The sequence below is a fragment of the Carettochelys insculpta genome, chromosome 10, assembly GCF_033958435.1.
Source record: "Carettochelys insculpta isolate YL-2023 chromosome 10, ASM3395843v1, whole genome shotgun sequence".
Lineage (NCBI taxonomy): Eukaryota > Metazoa > Chordata > Testudines > Carettochelyidae > Carettochelys > Carettochelys insculpta.
The window spans coordinates 48,731,690-48,756,893 of NC_134146.1; the positions used below are offsets into that span (position 1 = coordinate 48,731,690).

At 67.5% G+C, this 25,204-nt stretch overlaps 1 protein-coding gene across 5 annotated transcripts in view; it reads right to left on the reverse strand.

Moving 5' to 3' along the window:
- The window catches only part of TNK2 (tyrosine kinase non receptor 2), a 46,073-nt gene extending 21,943 nt beyond the window's left edge, over positions 1-24,130 (reverse strand). For 2 of the 5 annotated variants that reach the window (XM_075004155.1, XM_075004154.1), the window contains exon 1: positions 9,326-9,441. In XM_075004155.1, the coding sequence (XP_074860256.1) occupies positions 9,326-9,421 (96 nt within the window). In that variant the 5' untranslated portion in view covers positions 9,422-9,441. Of the gene's footprint in view, positions 1-1,903; positions 2,531-9,325; positions 9,442-13,296; positions 13,576-22,468 lie in introns of those variants that run through there. The other 3 variants (XM_075004157.1, XM_075004159.1, XM_075004156.1) reach the window with 3 other exon arrangements.
- Between the last annotated feature and the right edge of the window lie 1,074 nt (positions 24,131-25,204).

Genomic DNA, 25,204 nt, shown 5'->3' on the forward strand with positions numbered 1-25,204 from the left:
CAGGCAGCACGCGGGAGACTGGGTGATTTCGCTGCAGAACGGATTCCCACAGTGCACGGCAGACTGGGGGCTTCCAGGCCACGGCCCTGCAGTGCCCAGCGCAACCCCCACCGGCCCTGGGCACGAGAGAGGCAGCTCCGTGCCCCCCAGGTGCCCCACGCCTGCCAGCCAGGCAACAGCTCACTGCTCCCGCCCTGCCCCAGGCCGCAGCCTGGGATCCCCTGCCCCTGCTCCAACGGGGGGCACAGCAGTGCATGCTGGGAGCGCCTGCAGCCCCCTGCCCCATGGGCCCGCGCAGCCCTGGCTCGGTGTGGTGGGAGGGCCAGCCCAGTGGGGCTGCCAGGGCTGGGGCGGGAGCAGGGCGTCAGCCAGGCCAGCCGCTGGTCTGTGCCCCTGGCTGTGCCTGGGAGCCGGGCTGAACTGCTGACCTGTGGCCCATGGGGTCAGGGGGCTCAGTGGGCAGCGTGAGCAGGGGAGTGTTTGTGCCATCCCCACAGTTGCATGGTGCCCACAGGCCTCCCACCCCCTCCCACCACTGCAGCAGCAAAGCGCCCGAGTCCACAGCCCAGAGAGGCACAGCTGTGCTTGGCCACGGTGCCAGGCACTCGCCCTGCCGCCAGCTGGGCACCACAGCACCGCGCAGCGCCCACTGGCCGTCAGGCCCCTGGGGCGACCTCTGGGCCAGCTGTGGTACCCCCCAGCTCCGGGCTGCGGGGGTACTGAGCTCCCGAAGGCGGAACCCCCGGTCTGGATGTTCCCTGGTTGGAGAGTGAACCCCGGCAGGTGAACTCTGTCACCCAGTGCGGATGTCCAACCCCCGCCCCGCCCGCTGTCACCCCACACCCCCGGACATCTGCTCCGGACACAGCCCAGCAAACTGCCCCAGCCACAGGGGCTGCCCCGCCCCGCCCCGCCCTGGGGGGGGAAGGTGCCAGGCTGGGCAGCTGCAGGAGCGAGTGGGGATGGGTGATGGAAAAGGCAGGGAGCCCTTTGCGCCCCACACCGATGGGGCCTGCCAGCCCCAGAGCTCGGCTGCCCTGCAGTCACCATGCTGGGCCCAGCCTCTCCGTGATTGACACCTCAGTGCAGGGCCCAGCCCGCAGCTGCGCCTCCCTGCTCACCCGCCCAGCAGTCCGCTCGGCCGGGGGCACACCCCCAGCCACCCACGGAGCCTCTGCCCCAGCCGGGCTCCCTCACCCGCCTGCGCCCGCTCCAGATGCACCTCAGCGTCTCCAGCGGGCGCTTCCCCCCCGTGCCAGATCCCCTGGCCAGGCTGCCCCGTGGACACTCCAACCCCGCCAGCTCCAGGCTCCTCCATGCACCCCGGCCCACTCAGCCCACCGGCAGAACCCCCGCGGGCACCGGCCTGGCTGGGTCTGCACAGGGCCTGGCGCCACGCCCCACGTTCCCACCCTCCGTCGGGTGCCTGAACCTTGCCCCCCGCCACTCTGCCCTGGGACCCTCCCAGCACTGTCCGCAGCACCTCCAACATGGGGGGGTCACGCCTGGCCCATGCGGGGCCCCTAACTCTCCCCACACACACCCTCTGCAGAGCTAGCCCTGGGCTGGGCTGTGTCCCCTGAGCTCTTGGGTTACAGCCGACAATGGAAACTCCCCGCAGTCCAGTCTGGTCTAAAAATACAGAGAGTGGGCGCGGCCGGCAGGCAGCCGGGCCAGGGGGTCCAGCCCCCGGGGGCCGGGCGGGCAGTCACCACCACTGCCAAGCTGCAGCAGAGGTGTGAGAGACGCACAGAGCGGGCAGCGCCCAGGCTGCAGCTGGGGGGTGCCTCAGCCCTGCGCCTGCGTCCGAGCAGGAGGGCCAGGCAGTGCCGTGTGCCCCGGCAGGGCCGGGGCAGGGGCTGGAAGCAGAGCGGACACGGCGGGGGACTCGCGCTCAACTTACGCGATAGACCCGGAAGCGCGCCAGGAACGGGCAGGAGCGACGCAGCTCCCGGAAGCGATGCATCTCTCCTCCGCCAGGCTGGGGGCCGCTGGGAACGGGGAGCCCCTCGCCGCGGGGGCGGGCGGAGCAGGTGAGAAGGGCCCTTCCGGGATTACCACCAGGGCCACGGGCCTAACACGGCTGCCCCCGGGCCCTGCGGCACGCCGGAGTGCCGGGCTGGCCGCGGGGTCCTGCCGGCCTGGCGACGCAGTCAAAGGATCCTGCCCAGCGAGGGGAGCCTCACGCAGGACTCTCCATGCCTGTCCTCGGTCGGCCCCTCAGGGCACCGCTGTGGCAGCAGCCTGCTCTCCCTGCACTATGCCAGGGGGTGGCAGCCTGCCAGGGCCCCCGGCCACACATGCTCGGCTGTGCTGGGAGGGGCCGGTCCTCTGTAAGACCCCAACGGCGGCTCAGTAACGGGGGGCGGCTGGTCGGAGTGCAGCGGCACGGCGCGCCCGAGGCTGACGGCCGTGAGCCATCGCCCCCTCGCCGCCCCTCAGCTGGGCTTCCAGAGCTCCTCTGGCCCACAGAGCCCAGCCTCGGCTCCGGGGCCTGCTGCCCGCCGCGGCGAGAGGCCGTTCCTGCTTCCGCGGGCCGGACGCGGCAGGGCTCGTGTGTGTGTTTGCCTTGAGCCCACCCCCTCACTCCGCTCCGGTCCATGGTGGCTGGCTCCCGCCCTCTCCCCGGCCGCCAGCTTGGCTGGAACAGAGACTCGATGGTATTCGCAGGGAACGCTTTTTGAGCGGCAGCCAAGAGGTCAGATTTAACTGCAGGCTGGAGAGGCTGTTTCCGGTGGGGCTCTGGGTTTCACACAGCTCCTCTGACTCCTGCACTCCCGCTTAGCCCTCTGGCACGGCAGCCTGACTTCAGGCCTCCCCCGTGCGTCTCCCCGCAACCGCCCGCCCCCCCACCATGCACGCCGCCTGCACCGGGGGCAGGGACCCCTCGCCACGACCTGGATATCCGAGCTGCGGCGTTGGCGCTCCTCAGAGGGTTTATTTTCGTTCGCTTGGGCTGGGCTCTGTCCCACAGCTGTGATCCCTGCTAGCCAGAAGCCAAGATGCCTGGGAGTCAGGACTCCTTGGTTCTATTTCTGTCTCTGCCTTGGCCTTGGGAAAGGCTGTGTGCCTCAGTTTCCCCACTGGGAGACAGCTATGTGTTCCTCCAAGGAAAGGCCGCCAGGGGCCCAGATGCCCTAGTGATGGGCATATATGAACCACTGTTAAAGACAGCCCATGTCGACGTGGGAATACTTCCACCAGGCGTCACAGAGATCTGCCCAGTGCAGCCTCGTGCACAGGACTCCTGGCGGGACGGAGCCTGTGTCTGCTTGCTGGGTGCATGGGGTACTGGACAGTACTGCCCCACCCAATGGTGCCCCCACTGTCTGCGGCCAGGGCTCTGCAGCACCCAGCTCAGCTGCCCCTGCCTGACTGCCGGCTCCTGCAGGAGGAAGCAGATAAGCCCGTCTGGCTGAGCAGGAAAGGGCCTTTGCCACCAGTGCCCATTAGCCAAGCGTAATGTCCCCCCACACCTCCGGCCCCGCAGGCTGCTCAGGTCCCCTCCCTGTCTCAGTTCCCCTCTGGGGATCAGGGCACACGTCTGCCTTCCGGGAGGGAGCTGGCCAGATCCTGGTCTCCGCTCACTCCAATGGGAGCAGGTTGGCGCACAGGAGCTGAGGGGCGCTTTGAGCTCCCAGGCTGAACAGAGCACGTGCTGACAACTGCCCAGAAGCTTCTCTCCCCCGCCCGGCCCCCGAGCAGCTCTCCCAGGCCAAGCCCTGAGGCCAGGCTGCCCAAGCCCCCTTTGTGCCCGCACACAAGCTGCCAGAGCCCTGCCCGGCGGCGGGTCCGAGCCCTGACGGATTGCAATGCGGTGGCAGAGCCAGCAGCCGCTGCGTGGCCCAGTGGGGATGTTAGCACAGCTGAGAGCCCTGGGCGACGGGGCCAGGGCACTCCCATGCAGGCTGAGAACCCCGAGTCCCCGGAGCCGCTGTACAATGCTGGTTGCCCCCACCGGGACGGGAGGGAGGCCGGCGCTGGGCAGGACCAGGGCCTTCCCCTTAATGCATGCAGAGAACCAGGCAGCAATCAGGCTAGCGTGCCTTCATCTTCCCCACTGCACCCCCCGAGCTGCCCTGCTCCACCTCCAGGCACACAGCATCACGCAGCCCATCCACAGCCCCTGCCAGCTGGGCTGGGGCAGAGCTCCACGTTCAGCCCCAGGCAGGTCCCCGCTTCCCTGAATCAGAGGCCCTGGGGCCCCCTTCCAGCCCTGCCTGGGAACCAGGCCAGGTCACACCAGGGACTGTCTCCTGCTTCCTCGTCCTCAGCTGCATGCAGGGCCATTTCCTGTGCTCCCCCCACGCACCTGCCAGATGGCTGCAGGGGATTGTCCCCGGTCCAAGCTGGGGGAGCAGGGCTGGCCTGGCTCCCTAACACTGCGGCCTTGTCTCGCCCGAGGTTCCAGGCGGTCCCATGAGAGAACAGCTGGCTGAGGGCGCAGCCCACAGCTCCATGGAGATCGCCGGAGCCGTGAGAGAGAAACGCCCGGACCGAGTCCAGTCCCAGGCGGCCCCGTCCTTGCGCCTCAGAGCCCACGCACCCCACAGGGCCTCTGCGCCACAGGGGCCAGGGGACTGGCTGCTTCCTGACCTAGTGGTACGGGCGGTAGAGGGGGGACAGTGTGGCCCACCCACAACACCCCAAATCAAACACCCGGCAGGAGACCCCTCAACCTGCATCTTCAGAGTACAAGGTCAGTGGCACAGCACCCCGGCACTGCACGGGGCCAGCCCTGACTGACGGGAGAGAGCCCCCCAGTGAGCCCCCCGCCCTGCAGCACAGCACCCCGGCACTGCACGGGGCCAGCCCTGACTGAGGGGAGAGAGCCCCGCAGTGAGCCCCCCGCCCTGCAGCACTGCACCCCGGCACTGCACAGGGCTGGCACTGACTGAGGGGGGAGAGACCCCCAGTGAGCCCCCCGCCCTGCAGCACTGCACCCCGGCACTGCACAGGGCTGGCACTGACTGAGGGGAGAGAGCCCCGCAGTGAGCCCCCCACCCTGCAGCACTGCACCCCGGCACTGCACGGGGCCGGCACTGACTGAGGGGAGACAGCCCCGCAGTGAGCCCCCCGCCCTGCAGCACTGCACCCCGGCACTGCACAGGGGTGGCACTGACTGAGGGGAGACAGCCCCGCAGTGAGCCCCCCGCCCTGCAGCACTGCACCCTGGCACTGCACGGGGCCAGCACTGAGGAGACAGCGCCCCCTGCTGACTCCCCATTAACTCCCTGGTCTTCAAATAGGACCACGCTCGGGCGCCGGGGCCAGCACTAAGCGAGCGCACTCCTGGCTGCATCGCTGCTCCCAGCAGCCCCTACTGGCAGAGCCCCCAGCCCCTGGCAGGACCAGACCCCCACTCCACACTCCTCCCCCTGCCGGCAGCGGGTCACACCCCGGGTGCTTTGCACACACCAGGCTCAGGGTTTGCAGCTCCCCCAACCCTAGCGCACGAGCGGTGGGCACCCGAGAACTGCCCGGGGCCGCCCAGCCAACCGCAGCCCTTGCCCGTCTCCCCGGGCAATGGGGCCGACAAGCCGGGGCGGTGGGGCTGGCCCTTGGGGGAGCCGTGGGAAGGCGCTGGGAGCCCGCGGCACTCGCCGGCCTGGCTTGCGTGCGCACGGGGGGCGGGCGCGTGACGGCAGAGGCACTGGGCTCCCTCGCGCTGGGCCTGGGTTTCAAAGCCGCTAGTCCCCACCAGACGCTAAGAGCAGGAGCGGACGGTACTCAGCCCCGCCCCCTGCTCTCCACCCCCCAGCCATGGGGAAGGGCGGCCCCAGCTGCTCTGGCCTCGGCCCCAGGGCTCTGCGGCTGGCCCCAGCAGCGTGGGGGTGGGGCAGAGGAGCAGGGTGATGGCTGAGGCCCCCCAGACTCATTGCACTTGTGCCCAGACAGGAGCGGCTCAGCAGCCCAGCGCCTGGCCGCATGCCCTCTTCCGGGAGAGGGAGGCGTCCCCCAGGCGGGGCCACAGGCTGATGCTGCCAGGTGCTGAGCGCTTCCTCCGTCCCAGCTGCAACGGGAGGTGCAGAGCCCGGAGATCTGCAGCAGCCGTGTGGGTGGGGAGGGCAGCCGCCCGCTGCCCCTATGGCACAGCACCAGCAGCCGCGGCCATGGCTCATTGGCATGCAGGCCCAGGCAGCACTGCAGAGAGGGGCGCGTGCTCCTGCCACAGCACAGCCAGGCCAGGCCCATGTGCAGGGGGGGCCCCCGGGCAAGGCCAGCCACGCTGCTGGTGCAAAGGGGGCTGGGACGCGGCTGACATGGTGGGGGGCAGGCCAGAGGCTCCCAGATGCCCCACACCCCCAGGCACAGCAGATACTCTCTGCCTGCAAGCCCTGGTGCGCCGGCAGCCCGGCACAACCCCCTGCAGCTCTGGGGCTCCAGCCTGCATGCAGCGGGCAGGGCCCCCACCCCGCTCTCCCACAGCTCCCAAGCTGCCTGCCTCTGCCCCCAGGGACCACCTGTGCCCATCCTCCCACCGGGCCCAGCCCGCAGGTGGAGATGCCACCCCCCCGCATGCCTGGCCTGCTCCCCACCTCTTACAGCTGGTGCCCCCATGGCCGATCCTCCCCCCGCAAACAGCCGGTGCCCCGTGTTCTGCCCTGCTCCCCTCACAAGCAGTGCCTCGCACCCTGCCCCCCCTCACAACTGGCACCCCGCATCCTGCCCTGCTCCCCGCCACCCACAGCCAGCACCCCCACCACCTGCCTAACCCCCCCACAGTCAGTACCCCACATTCTGCCCTGCTCCCTGCCCCTCAGAGCCAGCACCCCTTGTTCTGCTCTGCTCCATGCACTTCACAGCCAGCACCCCCACATCCTGCCCTGCTCCGTGCACTTCACAGCCAGCACCCCCACCACCTGCCTCATCCCCCCCACAGCCAGCACCCCCACATCCTGCCCCCCCTCAACTGGTACCCCCACTACTGGTGCCTCCCTGCCCTATCCGGCCCCCCCACACAGCCGGCACCTCCTTGTTCTGCCCTGCGCCCCCACATCCTGCCCTGCTCCATGCACTTCACAGCCAGCACCCCCACATCCTGCCCCACTCCCCCCAACAGCCAGCGCCCCCACGACGTGCCCCATTCCCCGCCATCATTCGCCCACCTCACGCCACCGCCTCTGAGCACCAAGCGCCCTACATGCACCCTTCCCACCACACTCTCACCCCTCCACACAGTGCGACCCCCCAATGTGCCACCCCTCCCTCCAGCCCCCGTTTCCTCTCCAGCAGGAAGGCTGGTGGGTCGGTTCCCTGCCTGGCTGAGGGGAGGTGGCGCCAGCTTTGAAGAGCACAGACTGCTGGAGGGGGTGCTGCCCTTCCTTATTCCAGAGGCCTCCTGGCCCCTCCAGCCAGCCCTGTAAGAACTCGGCCCCCAGCCTCCTAGTGACGCGTTTAGCTTCACAACCCCTGGGGAGTAGAGCGCTGCAGACGGGGAAACCGAGGCACGGGGCGGTGGCGACTGACTGCGATGGGCGGCTTGGCGGGGTAACCACCCCGCTGTGTGCGGCGCTGGGCTCGGTGCAGGCAGCTGCTCAGGCCTAGTGACGGCCCAGCGGCAGGAACAGAACCAGGCGTTCTGGCTCCCAGGCCCCAAGCCGCGCTCACCCTTCCAGCCCTGCTACCAGCGCCGCAAGCCCCCGGGCAGCCCCTCCATCCGTGCTTTCTCTGCCCACGCTTCAGCCTCACGGCGCTGCCTGTCAGCTGGAGCCAGGAGCCCGGCCCAGCTTAATCCGACATGGACATGCAAAGGAAGAGCCCCTGGTCAGCGCTACCGGCCTGTGGCAGCCAGTGGCAAGGGAGGGGCACCCAGGCATGCTCACAGCCTGGCCATGGCTTTGCTGCCACCACTGCTGGGGCTCCCCTTTGGGCCCCACTCTCCGAAATGCCCCGAGCCCCAGTTCTGGGGAGCCGGGCTGGAGCAGAGGGAGGTGAGCAACTGCTGCTCCAGCCCTGGGTGCTGCCGACTGCTTCCAAAAATACCGGCCTAAGAGCTTTGCCTCTACACAGCCTCCTCCAACCACTAGGCAAAACTCCCTCGGTAGGTGGCCAGGCCAGCTGCTTTAGAACGTGCCAAAAGAAGGCTGCTCCTGGCTGGCCTGGAGCAAATACAAGGGGATGGGAGGGGGAGTTGGAATCGGCCAGCTGCGGGTGTGCTCTCCGCACCCCACAGGGCTGATTGCCCCTGGCTGGCACCTCCCAGAAAGCGCAGATGGTGTCCAGGCCTGCAGCACTTTCTGCACTTCAGCCAGGCCAGGGCCAGGCGCCTGTGGCCAGGGGAACGGAAAAGACGCTCCTTCCTCTGCACCTGCCTAGAGCTCCTTGCCATGGCCCGTGGGCACAGACTGGATCCCTGGGCCAGGGCCACCCTGGGGCTACCCAGACCCGCCTATCGCTGACACAGCGGAGCCCTGGCCTGGGTCCGTGTCTGCAGAGGCAGAGAGCTCGTGGCTGGGCCGCCTGCTACCTTGGCCCCACCCCAGGAAGGATGTGGGGTCTTGTGACTGCAGCTCCCAACCCCCTGGCTCTGAGAACCGCCCCCCTCCCCATGCCCGCCTGGCCCAGCAGGGCATCCACCGCCCTTGGGGGACGCGGCACCTCGCGGCACTGCCCCGGGCCTGCGTTCCCAGGGGTGTGACGGAGCAGAAGAGAGTCAGCACACTCAGGCCAGGTTCCCTGCAGCGGGGGGCAGCCCCCAGCACTGCCCTGGGCACACACGGGGGCTGGGGGGCCAGGACCAGCAATGAGCGCGTCCCCCCATGCTGTGAACGGAGATGGGCCACAACTGGCGGGCTGCCCTTGCCCTGTGCTGCCCCCCAGTGACCTGCCACGCTGCCCGCCCCGGCCTGGACCCTGCCGCACTCGGTCCCTTCCCGGGCCACACGCAAGCCAGAGGATGCTCCGTCCCCGGCTCGGCTGGGCCGGCTGCAGACCCACCCATCCCCTTGCAAGGCCACTAGAAAACCAGGTCCCAGGCCAGCTCCCCACACGCTGCCCGCTCCTGGGCCGGCCCCTCCCGCTGCCCCACGGCTGGACCCCTGCACCCCGCGCCCTGCCAGCTCCCTCCCTCCCAACCCGCAGCAACCTGCCCCCCAGCTCCCTGCCCCGCCGTGCCCCCCTGCAGACGGGAACCCCACAGGCGCAGGGGCGAGGGGGGGTGAGGCGGCGGGCAATGCAGGGGGGCAGCGGGGCGGCAGGCGGGGGGTGGGGGGGCAGCTCCCCGCCTCGCCGTGCCCCACAGGCCGCCCGGTGCCTCAGTTTCCCCCGGTACCCGCAGCCCCCCCACCCCCGATGGGCGCGCGCAGCCCCCGGCCCCACTGACCCTCTGGCCCGGCGCGATCGCCCCCGGGCCGCCGCCGCCTCCCTCCGCCTCCTGCCGGCCGCGGCCCAGGCGCTGGTAGGCGGCCGCGTCCCCCATGGCCGGCGCTGCGGGGGGGGGCGGGGGGGGGCGCAGGGGCGGGCCTCGCGCTGCGTCCGCAACCCCCCCCCCCGTCCGCAACATGGCGGCCGCGCCCCCCGCCCCCACCCGTCTCCGGCCGCCCCCGAGCGCGGGACAGGCCCGGGTGAACCCTCCCCCCGCCGCGCCGCGCTGCGCTTCACGGCCCCCCCCCTCCCCCGCCGGTACCCAGCCCATCCCCCCCCCTCCCGCCGGTACCCAGCCCGGCCCGGCCCATCCCCCCCCCGCCGGTACCCGCCCCCCGAGCGCGGGACAGGCCCGGGTGAACCCTCCCCCCGCCGCGCTGCGCTGCACGGGCCCCCCCCCCGCCGGTATCCATCCCCCCCGGCCCCCCCCGCCAGTACCCAGCCTGGCCCGGTCCAGCCCCCCCCCCCCGCCCCCGTATAGGTGGGACCTGCTGCCCAGCTCCCCCTACCCGTGCCAGCGGCAGTGCAGATCCTGGGGAGGGACGTGGGGACCCCCCGTGGAAGCCCCTCCCAAGCCCCTGCCCCGACCCTGCTGTCCCCCGAGCCACTGCAGCGCCCCCCGCCCTCAGTACCGCCCAGCCAGGGCCAGGCAGGCAATGGCCGGGAAGGGGACCTGCCCCCTGGGGTGCGCACCCCACCGGGGTCCTGCCCAGCTCCCCTCGGCCTGCGAGGGGCCCTGCCTCGGGGCCAGGCGGGCAGGGTCAGGCCCGCGGCGCCCATGGGCGTGAGGCCCTGCCCAGGTCCCCCCGGAGCAGGAGATTCCTCCTGACCCCTGGCCGCGGAGCTGCTGCTGCCCTGACCCCTGCGCTTGGAGCCCTTTTAAATTGCCCCAGCTGGGGCAGGGGGAGTGGCACAAGTAGGCCCCCCCTTTCCTCCGGTCTGCCCCCACCTGCCTCCCCCCGAGGCCTGCCAGTGACCCCCTGCCAGGGGAGGAAGGTGGCTTGGCCCTCCCAATCCCGGCTTGGCCAGAGGAAGTTGCTCACAAGCTCTCCCCACCCCTGGGGTTCCCCTCTGCATGGCCCCCAGCAGCCCCAGCCTGGCCAGTGACTCCCGCCCTGTGGGGTCGGGGGTCTCCGCTACACCCCGCTGCTCGCCTCGCTGTCCGCATCAGGGCAGCCCGCAGCCCCATACGGTACTGCCCCCCGGGGGCCTTGGGAGGTGGCTGCCCAGCCCCACGGAGCTCCAGGGCCAGTGCAGCAGGTCATATCTGGGGGCCCCTGTGCTGGCACAGCCACAGCTCTGGAGTCGGGCTGCCCCTCCCCAAGAGCCAGGCTCAGGGCCTTCCCTCTGCACACCACCCCGGGGCGCCCCAGCCTAGGACATGGCTGGGCCGTCAGCGGCCTGGGCCCTCCCCGACTCCCACAGGGCTGAGCTCACCGCAGCGCCGGAGCCAGGCAGGAGCCGGGGGCTGTGCCGAGCTGGTAAGGCACATCCTGCCTGCACACGCATGTCACCGCCCTGGCATGCCAGGCAGCCGTGACTTACCCGTGTGCTATGCCAGCTCTGACCTGCGGGCAGGCGGGCGGAGATGGGCCCAGTGCCCGCCCAGCTGCAGGTGGGGGCTTCAATCACACACAGGGCGAACCTGACCCCCAGCCCCTCCCTGGGGACAGAGGGTAGCTCAGCCCTGGTGGCCAAGCCCCTGGGGGCCGGTGCCCCAGAGGGGAGCCCAGCCGTCGCAACACACAGCTACCGCCTGCCCCATGGGCCCATTCCCTGCCGGCCAGGCCTCAGCCCCCAGCTTCATGCACAGCGGGGTCCTGGGGGGGGGGGGGGACTGGGATAAACTCCGCCCCCTCAGGGCCTCTGCTCCCCAGCACACAGGGTAGCGCACCCGCAGGTTCTAGCCCTTGTCCCATTCCGACTTCACTCGCATCCCCGGCACGGGGCGGCGCAATCACCCCCGGCCTACCAGGCCAGACCCCCATGGCTGGGCACTGCCTCTCACCTGCCTCCCGCCGGGCTGCTCCCAGGGCTCCATGGCACAGCCGCCCGGTGTGTGTTTACAGGCTGCCACTTGGGGTGGCCGGTCGGTCACATGGCCGTGAGCTCACAGCCTAGCGGCCGTTTGTTCCCGGGGCAGGGCCGAGCAGTTTCAGGGACACTCCCCGGGAGCCGCTCTGCCCCGAGCTGCTGGTTGGGTCATCTCCCAGCAAGCGACACCCACGAGCCCGCGGGCGAGTCAGGGAGGTGGCAGCAAAGGGCCTCTGACCTGGGCCTCCCGGCTGACTCCAGCATACAGGGACAAAGGGGAGCTGTGCAGACAACAAGGCCCCTTCACCCGCTGCAACATGGGGCCGACCCCCTGCAAGGGGCCTGCAAGCTCCCCGCCCGGCCCAGGAGGGCACACTGACCGGCTCCATGATACAGCGAGGGCAGGCAGCACAGCCCTGGCTCCGGCAGCCCCCTGCATCCAGCCCTAGGGGGCACCCCATTGACCCATTCTGCCCCTGCCCCCAGCCCCCTCAGAGTGGGGCCTCCCCATGGCACAGCAGACTTGCCCCCCAAACCCAGAGCCTCTCCCCCAGAGCCTATATGGGGCACAGTCCCCATGGCACTGTCTGCCCCACAGCATGAGGACAGCCCCCCCGGCACTGCTGAGCGGCTCAGGAGGCAGCAGGGGGGCCCTGCTCCTATGTTAGAGCCCCCCCCACCCCAGCACTGCAGGTTGGAAACTAACTCATACCGCCCCCTCGGCATATGGAGAGGGAACTGGACCCTCCACCTGCCACGGGCCTCAGGCTGTTACCCCAGCTGAAAGCCAAGGACCTGGGCATGCCAGATCGAGTGGCCCCCTGCCAGCCGGGTCCCCACGGCTGCCCCCTGACTGCGTTACCAGTGCAGTGATTAACAGGGCACCAGGCTGCTGCCCACAGGCACTGGAAGAGCCAGGACAGCCCAGCCATGGGGAGCGCCTGCAGTGAGGGTAGGATGGGTGGGAAGGAGGGCCAGGGGAGCAGGTGCGAGGGCACGCACGCTGGGTGGAAGGGGGCATTGCATGGGGCTAGACGGAGCCCTGAGCTTAGCTCTGTGCCCAGCGGGCAGGGCCCAGGCCCGTCTCCACTGAGCCGTGTGCTAGGAAATCCCAGTGCCACAGCTCAGCAGCTCTGGCTATGCCCACCTGGGAGCTGTGGCACATGTAGGGCCCAACCCACACCCTTCCCTCCCCTCTCCTCCCCCCAAGTGCCAGGCAGCCCAGCCACTGCCCAATACCCCTTCCACTCCCTGCCCACCAGCAGGGCACACCGACCCCCTAGCTGTGCTCTGGCTGGCTCCAGGGACTGGGAACTCGGCGGGGGGGGGAGTTATGCAGCTGCAGGGGTGCCCTGGTCCCGATCAACTTCCCTTTTTGCCAGTGGCGACTGCAGAGCGGCATGGAGGCCCTGAAGACAGTCCCCCTACGTGGCACAGGGTTCCTCGATGGTTGGGCTGGGTGAGAGAAATTTTCCCTACTGTCCCTGTCCTCTGCAGAGGGCACTGGTTCCCAACATCACCCACCCAGCTCCAGTCCCATGCAAGAGGGAGCGAGAATGTGCAACGCTGCCCTCTCCTGGATGGAATCAGTATTGCCCAATGCCATGTCACAAGCCCTGTACTGCAAGTGGCGAGTCTCCCTGTGTTTGGACAGCAGAGGGGCAGCGTCCAGGGCACGCAGTGGCAGCCATGGAGCTGACCTGACTTTGGGGGGGGCTTCAAGTGGCAGCCAAGCCTGTGAACCAACACACAGCTCCCAGAGAAGTGACCCGGGGAGACAGGCAGCAGAGCCCAGCCCAGATCCTGATCCATTACCCTGAACCCCTCCAGCTCTGGCCCAGGGTGTGCAAGTTCTCCTGTGGGGGGCACGGGAAGGGAGGCAGCACCGGGACTTACCTGAGCCTGGCGTGCTGCTCCGTCTGGCCCTCCTGGCCCTGCCCCGGGAGAGGGGGCTCCTTGGATTTCGGGGGAGGAAAGAGCGTTTCCAGCCTTCCCCAGGGCTGTGTGGCGCTGCGGGCCAAGTCCTAGGGTGCCGCTGACCCCAGCCCCTCCACTGGTGGGGTGCAAGATCGAGGGGGTCCCAGCACAAGCCAGCGCCTGGCCCAGTGCCCCACCAGTGCGCCCATGGAGGGCGGGGGCCTGGCTGCTTCAGCTCCTGACTCGGCCGTTCTCTGCCTGCGGAGAGCAAAGGGGTCCCAGCATCAGGGCACAGTGCCGGGCTGCACAGGGCAGACTACCGCCAGAGCCACCAGGGGGCAGCACAGAGTCGCGACCGCACAGCTACACACCAAAGGGTCCCCCCAGGGCCAGCCTAGCCAGGTACCCCCCCGACACCCCCCGGGGAAACCACCCCCCAGGGGAGGTGCCGCCCTCCCCAGATCCAGGCCCTGCCAGCTGCACCCCACAGGCCCTGCAGAGATTGGCAAGCTCCTTGCAGCTGGTCCAGGCAAACCCAGAGGTGCTAATGTACCGCGCTGGTCAGAGCTGGGCCCAAGGTCCCCCTTTGTATGGCCCCAAGACAGCGCCCCAGAGCCCCCTGCCCTGGGCGCGAGGCTGCCCTGGCAGTACCTGAGGGAAGGGCGTGGCACCTGCCCTCCGCGGACAGCCCAGCCTCCAGCAACCGCCTCTGGCACCACCTCTGGGAGGGCCAGCCGGGCCCCGCTGTGGGCACTGGCCAGGGAGGGGGCGGGCACTTGGCTGCCTGGGGGAGGCTGCACAGGGCTCCCTGGCTCAGCCGCCAGCCACAAACATCCCTACGCCCGCTCCCAGGGCCAGCGAGTCAATGAGCTCATTGTCTGGGGGCAGAGCTGGGCTCTGGCATTTGCCCTTGACTGGGGAGGGGCTCCCCCAAGGCCGGTTCCTCCCCTTCCTCCGGGGCTCTACAGAGCCCCTCTGGCTCAGGGTCTGGCCAGACTGGGATGGCCTGTCCCTGCTCCCAGCACCGGAGGAGCTCACCTGTGTGGAACACGCTCCGGGAGCCCTGCCAGGGCACAGCCAGCCCACCGCTGCCACCTCGGGGAGAGCCTGGCATGGCCTGGCAGCCAAGGGCCAACAGCTCTGGTTAGGGGGAGAGAGGGTCTACTCCCCACTCCCAGCTCTGCTGGTGCTCCTCACTCCCCACCCACAGCCCCAGCCAGCCCAGCCTTGCCCCCCAGCTCTGCTACTGGTGTCCCCACTCCCGACCCACAGCCCTGGCCAGCCCAGCCCTGGTCCCCCAGCTCTGCTGGTGGTGTCCCCACTCCCGACCCACAGCCCCAGCCAGCCCAGCCTTGCCCCCCAGCTCTGCTGCTGGTGTCCCCACTCCCGACCCACAGCCCTGGCCAGCCCAGCCCTGGTCCCCCAGCTCTGCTGGTGGTGTCCCCACTCCCGACCCACAGCCCTGGCCAACACAGCCCTGGTCCCCCAGCTCTGCTGGTGCCCCTCAGTCTCGACCCACAGCCCTGGCCAACCCAGCCCTGGCCTCCCAGCTCTGCTGCTGGTGCCCCTCACTCCTGACCCACAGCCCCAGCCAATGCAGCTCTGCCCCTGCCAGCTCTGCTACTGGTGCCCCTCACTCCTGACCCACAGCCCCAGTCAGCCCAGCCCTGGTACTGGTGCCCCTCACTCCCGACCCACAGCCCCAGCCAGCCAGCCCTGCCCCCACCCGTGCTACTGGTTTTCCCAGAACCTTACTGGGAAGCCTAACGCCTTCCTCTGCGGCCAGAGCAAAGAGCAGCCACTGTCCACCTGGAAAGCAGGGAATGACCTATTCCCACCCCATCCACACCTCTGTACAGCCGCGTCCCAGCTGGCTGCTAAGGACGAGCTCCGTCCTACGGCCGCCCATTGCCCCCGCTAAAGAGAAGAGACACCGAGGTCTCCACTGCTGAGGCGGTGGGAGCCCCATCCTATGCCCTCGTCCTCACTGTCCTACCCTCTGTCTGGCTTGTAATTGTGTCCATCTGCGGGACAGTGCGCGCCAGGTGTAAAGCGGCTGAGGAGGTGGGGATGGATGGGGGTGAGAATTCTGTTGCAAGGGGCAACCAGCGGCTAGTGAAATTATACTCAAGCCCAAGCCAAGGTTGAGGACCAGCTAAGCAGGACTCAAGCTTCACGAGGGGACCTGGGGTCCCAGAAGGCAGGGAAAAAGGAGAAGCAAGAGCTGGGAGAAGAACTACCCCCTCGGGCCCTGCCTGAGGCCAGAGGGGCCAGAACTCCTCTGCGGGATGGGGAGGTGCAGAAACCAGCACCCAGAGGCGGCCTGGCCAACAGGGGAGGGCTGCTGGCTGCTGGCAGGATGGGTGAGCAGGAGGCCGAGCGCTTAGCCTGTGTTCTGCGCGCTGGGTAACCGCCAGCAGATAGCGAGTTAGACCCTTACTGCCTACGGCTTCGCCAGCGGCCCAGCCCCTGCAGAGCCGCAGGGACCGGCGCCCCAAGTGCTCCGAACTGGGGAGGGCGGGCGTGTGCCGGAGGAGTGGGCGGGTGAGACAGAGCCTGGGCCAGAAGCCTGCGCGAGGTCTGCAGGCCCAGGCAGGCTCAGCCTCTCCCGCTTCTGCTGGGGCTCAGCCGTTGCACCAGTTACTGCTGAGGTCCCTTCCCTCCCCTGCTGCTGGGTCCTCTGGCCCAGGTCCAGAAGAAGGAAAACTCCCCCTGCCACCGCCAGCCCCAGGCAGCTCACCAGGCCCCACGCTCCGAGCCCGGCTGAGTGCCAGGCCACGGCCCCGCCTGCCCCCCGGGGAGCAGCCTGCCCAGCGACTGGCAGCGGTGGGAACTGAGCAGGTGGGCAGGCAGGCCCTGAGCTGGGCAGAGCCGCCCCAGTGGGCAGGGCAGCGTCATGCAGGAGCCAGGAGCTGGGCGCCGGGAGGCAGAGAGCCCAGGGGACCACAGCCAGCACCCGGCGGCAGCTGCACGGCTGGGGCTGCTGAGACCGGGTAGGCTCAGCCCAGGTTCCACGGGGAGGTCTGTGCCTGCTGGGCTGGGACCCACTGCCCGGGGCTGGTGCGCCCCTGGCAGCAGGAGCAGGGCCCCCGGAACCCGGCCCCAGGGGAAGGAACTGAAGCTGCAGAGGGGGCGGTGACAGGCACCGGCTCCCGCACATCTGCTCAGCAGCTGGGGCTCTTAAAGGGACAGTGCCAGCGTAACCCCAGCCAGCCAGGCCCACGTGACGTGGGTCCCAAGCTGGACCAGCCGTGCCATGGAGGGGGCGGGGGCACCGCCATAGGCCCTTCAGGGCAGCCAGAGACCAAGGACAGCAGGGCTCTGGCTGCTGGGGATGACCCCGATGGCTACTGAACCTGCACTCCACCTGCCCCCCATGCAGCACATTTGGGCCCCGGGGCTCTGCCCAGGGCAGGGTCCACAGCCTCAGGCCAGGCCAAGCCCCACAGGGTGCAGGTGCCTGGGGGGAGCATGCAGGAGGCTGGGGGCAGAGGGCACCAGACAGATGAGGCATGGGCGGGGTGGGCTGCAGCCCAGCCCAAGAGACTCTGGGCCCCTCCGGCCGAGAGAAGCCCACGGTGGTGGGGGACTCACCCTGAGGCTGGGTCCAGAGGCGCAGCCCCACCCTGCCAGGGACTCGCTCCCCTGCAGCTCCGAGAGGCACATTCCCACCCGCCAGAGCAAGGGCCTTAGGGCAGCTCCCCTGTGGGCCAGGGGGCAGCCCGGGCCTGGGGCTCCTGCCTGGCTCCAGGAAGCTGGGAAACTCCCCAGCCTGACTCTTGCAGCTTCCCTCGGTGCCCAGAGAAGTACAGACCTGCCCGATGGTTCTGCAGAGCCAGCCAGCCCCACAGCGCTGCTTCCTGCCTGCACCACAGCTGCCTGGCACCCAGCCACCGTACGTGGGCTGGGGAGCGTGCCCGGCAGGGCAGGGGTGTGCCACACGTGGGCACGAAGGGGATGATTCCAGCCCCCAACAGCTGCTCTCGCACCATCCCCCAATGTGTTGGAGACACAAAACACCCGGCAGGTCCTGTCTAGTGTGTCTCCCCGGCCTCACCTGAGCCCTCAGCACTCCCAAGGCCCACGTGCTCCCTGCTGGGTGGAGCCAGGGGCTGCAGGACAGTCCCCAGCACAGGGGTGGCAAGGAACCTGCTCAGGGGCACGGAGAGCCCAGGCCCAGCTTTCCCTGTGGTCAGCTGTGGCCTCCCTTCCCAGGCCAGCAGCACAGCAGGCCTAGGGGAGCTCACAGGGCAGGGGGGTCTGGTGACCTCACCGCCAGCACAGTCGGGGGTCGCTCCCTTCATCTCGCAGGTGCCCCATCAACCAGCCTGGGCCAGACCCGTCCCAAGGCCGCAATATCCCACCGCCTGGCACAGCGAGCGTGGGAGTGGCTTGGGGCTGTCAGCCCAGGTAATCACAGGCTAGCGACCGTGGCTGGCTGGCCCCTACCACTGGCTGCCAACAGGGAGTGCCCCACTGGGGGACACTTCCAGCACCCCGACAAGCTGAGCGCGCAGGGTGGGAAAGCGATTCCCTCTACTGTCCGAGTGACAGAGGGGACTCCCCCAGGCAGACTGCACTACGGGGCACAGGACACTTGGATGCAGCTGCTGCGGGGGCAGAGCCCCCACTCAGGGACCTCAGGGGTGCCGCAGGGGCAGGGAGGCTGGGAACACAGGAGCAGAATGCTGGGGAAGGCGGTGTGCCGATGGAAGGGCCGCCCCCCCGCCGGAACGCAGCCCCAGGCCGCCCTGCCCCCAGCCAGGCCTGCCTCACTTCCCACTCGCTCCAGGGAGAAGGGCCCCTTTGTCTCGGCTCCGGCCCCGGACACAGCCACAAAAGAGCTTTCTGCAGCCACAGCCTGCGAAGGGCGGTGGGGCAGAGAGGGAGACCCGGAGCACTGGGCGGGGGGAGGGAGCCCCCAGCCTGGCTTCAGGAGAGCCACCCCCGGAGGTCCCCGCGTGGCTGTTGGCAGCGATGGTCACAGCCTAGGTCCTGAAGCACTCCCCGACCGCTCAGGACTCACCCTGTTCTCCTCAGCAAGACATCTGGCCCTGGTCACTGCCAGGCACCCAGCGTGGCCATCCTGCACGGGCGGAGCACCTTCGACCCCCCGCGTGACGTCACTCAGGAGCAAGGGCTCTTGGCACGGCCGGGCGGGGAGGGAGGACGAGATGGCTGTGGAGTTGGTCGGGGTGCATGACAAGCCCACCTTTCCCCCGGCAGTCAGACTGCCCAGGCGCCCGGCGTTTGCCAGGCCGGCCAGAGCACCGAGCTGCTGGGGGGCGGGAGGAGGAGAACAGGCTGCTGGGGCAAGGCTGCACGAGGGGGCAGCATTCCTGACCGCCGCTAGCTCCAAAGCTACAGGTGAGCAACCCCCATGCTCTAGCTCACTGCACTAGCCGACATTGGCAATCCGGTTCCCCCACCGCAGGCTCCGTCTGTGCGGAGCAGAGCCACTGCCGGTCGTTTCCCGGAGCCACCCCGTGGCATCTCGCGCCGTGCTCAGCTTCGGGGAACGGCGACCGGACTCCACCGAACCAAACCCAACCTGAGCAGCAGGGTCCCCCCTTGCTTGTGGGGAGGAGTCAGACTCAGCAGACGGGCTGCGTAGCAGGGACCAGAGGCTCCCCCAGCCACACCTGCAGTGGTGTGTGGCTGGGGTAGTGCAGAGCAGGCCTTGCAGAAAGCACTGTACTGGCCTGCTCCCACGAGACAAAACTAGTTAGTTCCATCCTCTCTTGCTGGTCAGCACCCCTTCTTGGTGGGGAATTGGTGGGCCCCAGCCTCCGGCTCCACACACACAGACCAGGCCTCTCTGCTTTCACGGCTGGGGGGGCAGTTCGCTCTGCACCCAGCCCCAAAGCCACTGTCCCCAACGTTTCAATTCACACCAAGAGCTGGCGAGGGACAGTTCACTCTGCACCCAGCCCCACAAGGCCCCTCAGAGCCTTTGAGGGAACCCCCCTCCCTCCTGAGGGCTCTGCTGGGAGCAGGACCCTGGATAGAGGAGCTCCAGGAAGGCAGAGCCAGCAGCCCACCAGAGTAGCACCCCGGCCCAGCAGCAGCTGAGCGGCCCAGCCAGAGGCACCCGCTCCCAAGGAGGGAAAAATCCCAGAGACAAGCAGTGCACCAGGATGGGTCCAGGTCAGTCAGACACAGTACCGCTGGGTGGCAGGGAGGGAGGGCTGGGCCGGCCAGGAGAGGCGGCTGGAGGTGCGGGCCACTGTATTTTGAGTCCCAGCGCTGGCGTCGAGATCAGCACGCTAAGAATGAGAGCTCTTGGGAGCAAGTGGGAACAGCAGAGCCTGGCAGGGGAGAGCGCCCCAGATCTGAGGCGCCCCAAGGGACGGGCCCCACTCCAACTGCGGGTCTGAACACCCCGAGGTCCAGGGAGCAGATCCCAGGCCAATCCTGCAGCCGGCACCCCCGGACGACCCAGCTCCCGGCTGTCTGCTCCAGCCAGGCGCCGGCGCGGTGGGGAGAGGCAATTAACACTTGTCCTGGGCCTGGTACGCAGCCCTGTGCGGCAGGAAGGCTCGGACGTTTGCAGGCGAGCAAGCCCAACCTCTGAGCGCTTGAGGCTTCAGCGAGGGCAGGGCTGGGGAGGGAACCCAGAAGCACAAGTCCCCCAGGCACCTCGGGATCCAGCCAACTCTGCCAGAGGAGAAACACTCACAGGGTTTCCGCACTGCAGTGAAGCGTGGAAGCAGCTCCCCATCGGACTGGTACCCAAGGAGCAGCAAGCCAGGCCTGCCCACGGCCCCACCCAGCCAAGGATTAGCAGGAACAGGGGAGGGAGGGGAAGAGAAATTCTGTTTTGGGATATGCTGAGAGCATCTTATTGGGAGCCTGTTCCACAGCCTGCGCGTCCGGACACGCGACAGCACCGCCGCCCCACATTCGGGCCCCAGTCCCTTGGCTGCTGGACCATTCTGGGCCCCACCAGCCCAAGTCCTCTGTACTCAGCAGGGCCTGCTGCTGCTCATTCCAGACCAGGCAACATGCTATTTGAGAGTCTCTGAGGTAGGGATGTAAAATCCCATTTAATTAGTTAACTGGTTAAATGTTAATTGATTAAATGGGGCAGGGGGGTTCCCCTGCCCCAGATGGGGGCTGCTGCAGCCAGGCTGGTGAGCAGTTTTTCCGCTAACATTTGCCATCCATGGGCAGAATAAATTTTGTTATGTGCACCAAGGCCTGTCCAGATGTGCACAACCAATAGAAACACAGGCTGTGAGCTGCGGGCGCTCTGCTAATCAGCTGAGCAGCACCTGACTCTCTCCTGGGGGGCTGCACTCCTCAGGCGTGGGACCTGCACCTGTGAGTGTAGGCCCACAGGGGTGGGCACACACAGGCTGAACGGCAGAGCTCAGCTTTCAGGGAACTCAGCTGGCGAGCCCCCGCTGTCTCTGCTCCCAGGCCCTCCGTGGACGAGGGCTGCTCCAGCCACACTGGAGTGCCCCCTGCCCGTGGCTGGAGCAACCCACCAGTGAACAGTAACCAGGTTACCCTGCTAAACATTAACATCCCAACTCCCAGGGCGCTGCAGGGAGAGAGCAGCAGGCCTTAGAGCGATCGGGAGGAGGCCAGTTCCAGCCAGCCCTTCCATAGAGCAGTGCGTGGCAGGGCTTCTGCCTACCGCACAGGGAGGGCAGCTCCGCCAGGCTCAGGCAGTGCTGGGGAGAAGCGGAGCTAGCCAGCAGAAGGAGCACGCAGCAGCCCAGAGATGAGATAGGAGGGAGCCTCACACCAGTACCAAAGGCAATTCAGGCTGGGGCTGGGATTAACCCTTTCCCTGAAGCTGCAAGGGGCCCTGGAGCAGCTTCCCATGACACATCCTCTCCACCAGCTACCAGCTGCGCTCTGAGCAAGAGGGAGCCAGTGGCTTGTCCCAGGGCCGCAGGCGGGCCCAGCTAGCAGTCTCAGCAGAAGTTAACGTTTTGATTTTTGAAAGGGTCTTTAGTCTCTGCGGCCCAAGTCCGAGCTGGACGCAGCATCACCTGCCTGAGTCTGCAGACAGACAGCTCCTGTGCCTTGAGTGCAGCTCAGGGCTTTGCCAGACAGGGGCAGCCTGAAATTTACCGAGCTCTAGTCAGTTTCACACCTGCTGTTGGGATACCCCAGGACAAGGATGAGATTGCACAAATCCTCACCACTCAGGCTGCTGCGAGGCAAGCAGGACTGAGCAGCAGATGCCCGCACTGGAGTTACTGTACCCACGGGGGAAGAGGACTTCGGCGACGGCGGCTGCACGAGGGGTGGGATTAAGAGGACTCTCCCTTCCAGCTGCCCAGGTGGGGCTGGGAGTGTTTCGGACTTGTCAAACTGCCACTAGCCAGGGGCTGCTAGAAAGGAGGAGCCCCAAGCAGATGCCAGGATCAGCCCCTGGCAGGACTCTCCGCAGCCACTCCTGCCCCAGGGATGATGTACAGGAGTGGGAGGGTGGCTGAGCTGCTCAATGGGTCCAACTGGTGGCCCCATTATGACTGACTTCCGCTGGCTTGGTGCCCGGCAGCCCTCCCACGCCCTGGGCAGGCACAGCAGGATGGAGGAAGGAAGCTAGCGCAGGTTTCCTGCATGGGCTCAGCACAGGTGCAGTGGTTCAGTTACACCATATTGATTCCAGCCAAGCCCCCCAACGGGCGACACTGGGGCTACTGTGCCTGCCCGCCAACAGGGATCCTGCGCAATGCCTAGGCTGTGGCAGCTCTGGGCTGCTTCCTGGTTAAGCCTTTCCACCTCAGCAGCTGCAGGCCACAAGATGCCACTCACTGTAACTGGGAGAAGAAAATTCAGCTTTGCCCCTTTCCCCGCAGACAAAGGAGACAAACTACAAAGACACCAGCAAAAGGAACCATGCTCGAGGCGCCACTGAGTGGCACACCACAGCCTCTCACAACTCTGCAGCAGCGTCACTGCTCCCTGTCACCTGACCAAAAGGAGAATTCAGCAGTATAGGGCTTATGATACACATAAGAGCCATCCTGACACCTCCAGTACAGGCCAGTGCTACACCCAGACACGCTAGCTGTTCATTCTGCCATTACTTGCCCGTGCTGAGAACTAACCCAGACACTTCCCATCAGCACAAGACACCCTGAGCCACGTCAGCAGTGATGAGAACACAAAAGCTTAGCAGTCCCCTTACCCGTCCGTTTCTATCGCCAGTTCCTTCCCTCCAGACTCCCCATCCTCTCTTGCTGCTGCTGTAACTCCCAGGCTGGTGACAGCGCTGCCACTCTATCCTCAGGGCCGCCTCCTTCCTCTGGTGCTGTGCACACAAGCTGCCAGGCTGGACGGGTTATAAACCCACTGCGCAGGAAAGTCACTGCTATGCTTATATTCCAGGAATGCTAAGCTGGTAGCAATGCTGCTACACTGGATGCTGCCAGGCTCATTCACAGCATTGCGGCTGCACTCTGCCCGGCTCACTGCATGTTGCCAGGATCACTGCAAGGGAAAGTCACTGCTGTGGTTATATTCCAGGCGGGCTAAGCTGGTAGTGATGCTGATGCACTGAACGCTGCCAGGCTCAGGCACAATGCTTTGGCTGTACGCTGCCAACTCACTGCATGGGAAAGTCACTGCTGTGGCTATATTTCAGGAAGGTCAAACTGGTAGCAATGCTGCTGCACTGGATGCTGCCAGGTTCACTCACTGCACTAGGGCTGCACACTGCCAAACTCACTGCATGGGAAAGTCACTGCTGTGGTTATATTCCAGGAAGGCTAAGCTGGTAGTGATGCTGCTGCACTGGATGCTGCCAGGCTCATGCACTGTGCTGTGGCTGCACACTGCCAGGCTCACTGCACGGTCAAGTCACTGCTGCGGTTATATTCCAGGAAGGCTAAGCTGGTAGCGATGCCATCAGGTTCACAATGTGTCTATGCACTGCCAAGCACACTGCATTGGAAAGTCACTGTCATCATTATATTCCAGGATGCCACCAGGATCACTGCACAGCACTGTGGCTGCACACCGTCAGACTCACTGCACGGGAAAGTCACTGCTGTGGTTATATTCCAGGAAGGCTAAGCTGATAGCAATGCTGCTAGGCACACTGCACAGTGCTGTGGCTGTGCACTGCCAGGCTCACCGCACTGGCAAGTCACTGCTGTGGATACATTCCAGGAAGGCTAAGCTGGTAGCCATGCGGGATGTTGCCAGGCTCATGCAGAGTTCTGTTGCAATGCACTGCCAGGCTCACTGTGTGCTAAAGGCATTGCTGCTTCCGCTATTCTCCAAGCGAGTAAAATGCTGCTGCTACACACTGGCAGATTCACTGCGTGCTGCGGCTGTTCTTGGTGTCCATGATCAGGCTCCCTGCACGCAGTTTTGCAGTGCCAAACTTCTTGCACAGTGATAGGGCAGTGCTGCTGTTTGGCGCCTGGGTTCAATGCACGATGACGGTGTTGCTGCTATGCTCCCAGCCAGCCAGACTGGCAGAGATGCTACAGCTCTGGCTCCTCCTACTGGTACTTCCTGGCTCTGGACACGCTGCATGCAAGGGACATCCAGGGCTGCTGGGGACAGTGACTGCACTGCACTGCCGCACTCCGAGATGCGGGTGGTGTCAGTGCTGAAGCCACCCTGCTGAGCTCACCAGCTGGCACTGGTACTCCACAGACAGCACTAAGCTCCGGGGCTTGCGCCTCTCCCGCCCTACACCTGTGCTGCTCGCCGTCTGCCCTCCCTGCGCTGCGGCTGCTGCGCACCCACGGCCCCCCCTGTTTCCTGCACACCTGGGCTCAGCCACTCTGGTTCGTGAGGCTGCTCTTGCACACCAGGCCTGAGTGCCTCCTCCTGCACGCCCAGCCCCAGCACCTCCTCCTGTTGGCCTGGCCTCAGGCCTCCTTCCTCCTGCAGGCCCCTGACCACCCCTCCTTCCTCCTGCTGGCCCCACTGCACGCCTGGGCTTGCTTCCCCTTCCCCTTCCCCTTCCCCTTCAGGCTGGTGCTGTGCCCTGGGGCCAACTGCCCACTCTTGGGGGGCTCCCAGGCTCACTCCCTGCTCCTGGGGGGCTCCCAGGCTCACTCCCTGCTCCTGGGGGGCTCCCAGGCTCACCCCTTGCTCCTGGGGGGCTCCCAGGCTCACCCCTTGCTCCTGGGGGGCTCCCAGGCTCACCCCTTGCTCCTGCACCCCTGTGATCTCTGTCCCCTCTTCCTGAAGTTGCTGCTTTACTGCTAGGCTCCCCTCTGCTACCCGATGCTCCTCCTGTAACCCCAGCCTCACCCCCCCTGGTACCCGTACCCGCACTCCTGGTCTCACCCTCCCTGCCACCCGTGCCCGTACTCCCGGCCTTGTTCCTCTGGCCACCCGCAGCCCTGGCCTCACACCCCCTCCAACCAGCTTCTCCCTCACTGCCCCCCGCTGCTCCCGCACCCCTGGCCTCTCCCCCACTGGCCCCCGCTGCTCCCGCACCCCTGGCCTCTCCCTCACTGCCCCCCACTGCTCCCGCACCCCTGGCCTCTCCCCCACTGGCCCCCGCTGCTCCCGCACCCCTGGCCTCTCCCTCACTGCCCCCCACTGCTCCCGCACCCCTGGCCTCTCCCCCACTGCCCCCCGCTGCGCCCGCACCCCTGGCCTCTCCCTCACTGCACCCCGCTGCTCCCGCACCCCTGGTCTCTCCCTCACTGCCGCCCGCTGCTCCCGCACCCCTGGCCTCTCTCCAACTGCCCCCCGCTGCTCCCGCACTAGCCCTTGCTGCTCCCACACCCCTGGTCTCTCCCTCACTGCCCCCCGCTGCTCCCGCACCCCTGGCCTCTCTCCAACTGCCCCCCGCTGCTCCCGCACTGGCCCTTGCTGCTCCCACACCCCTGGTCTCTCCCCCACTGCCCCCCGCTGCTGCCACACTCCTGGCCGAGGCTCTCCAGTCACTGACTGC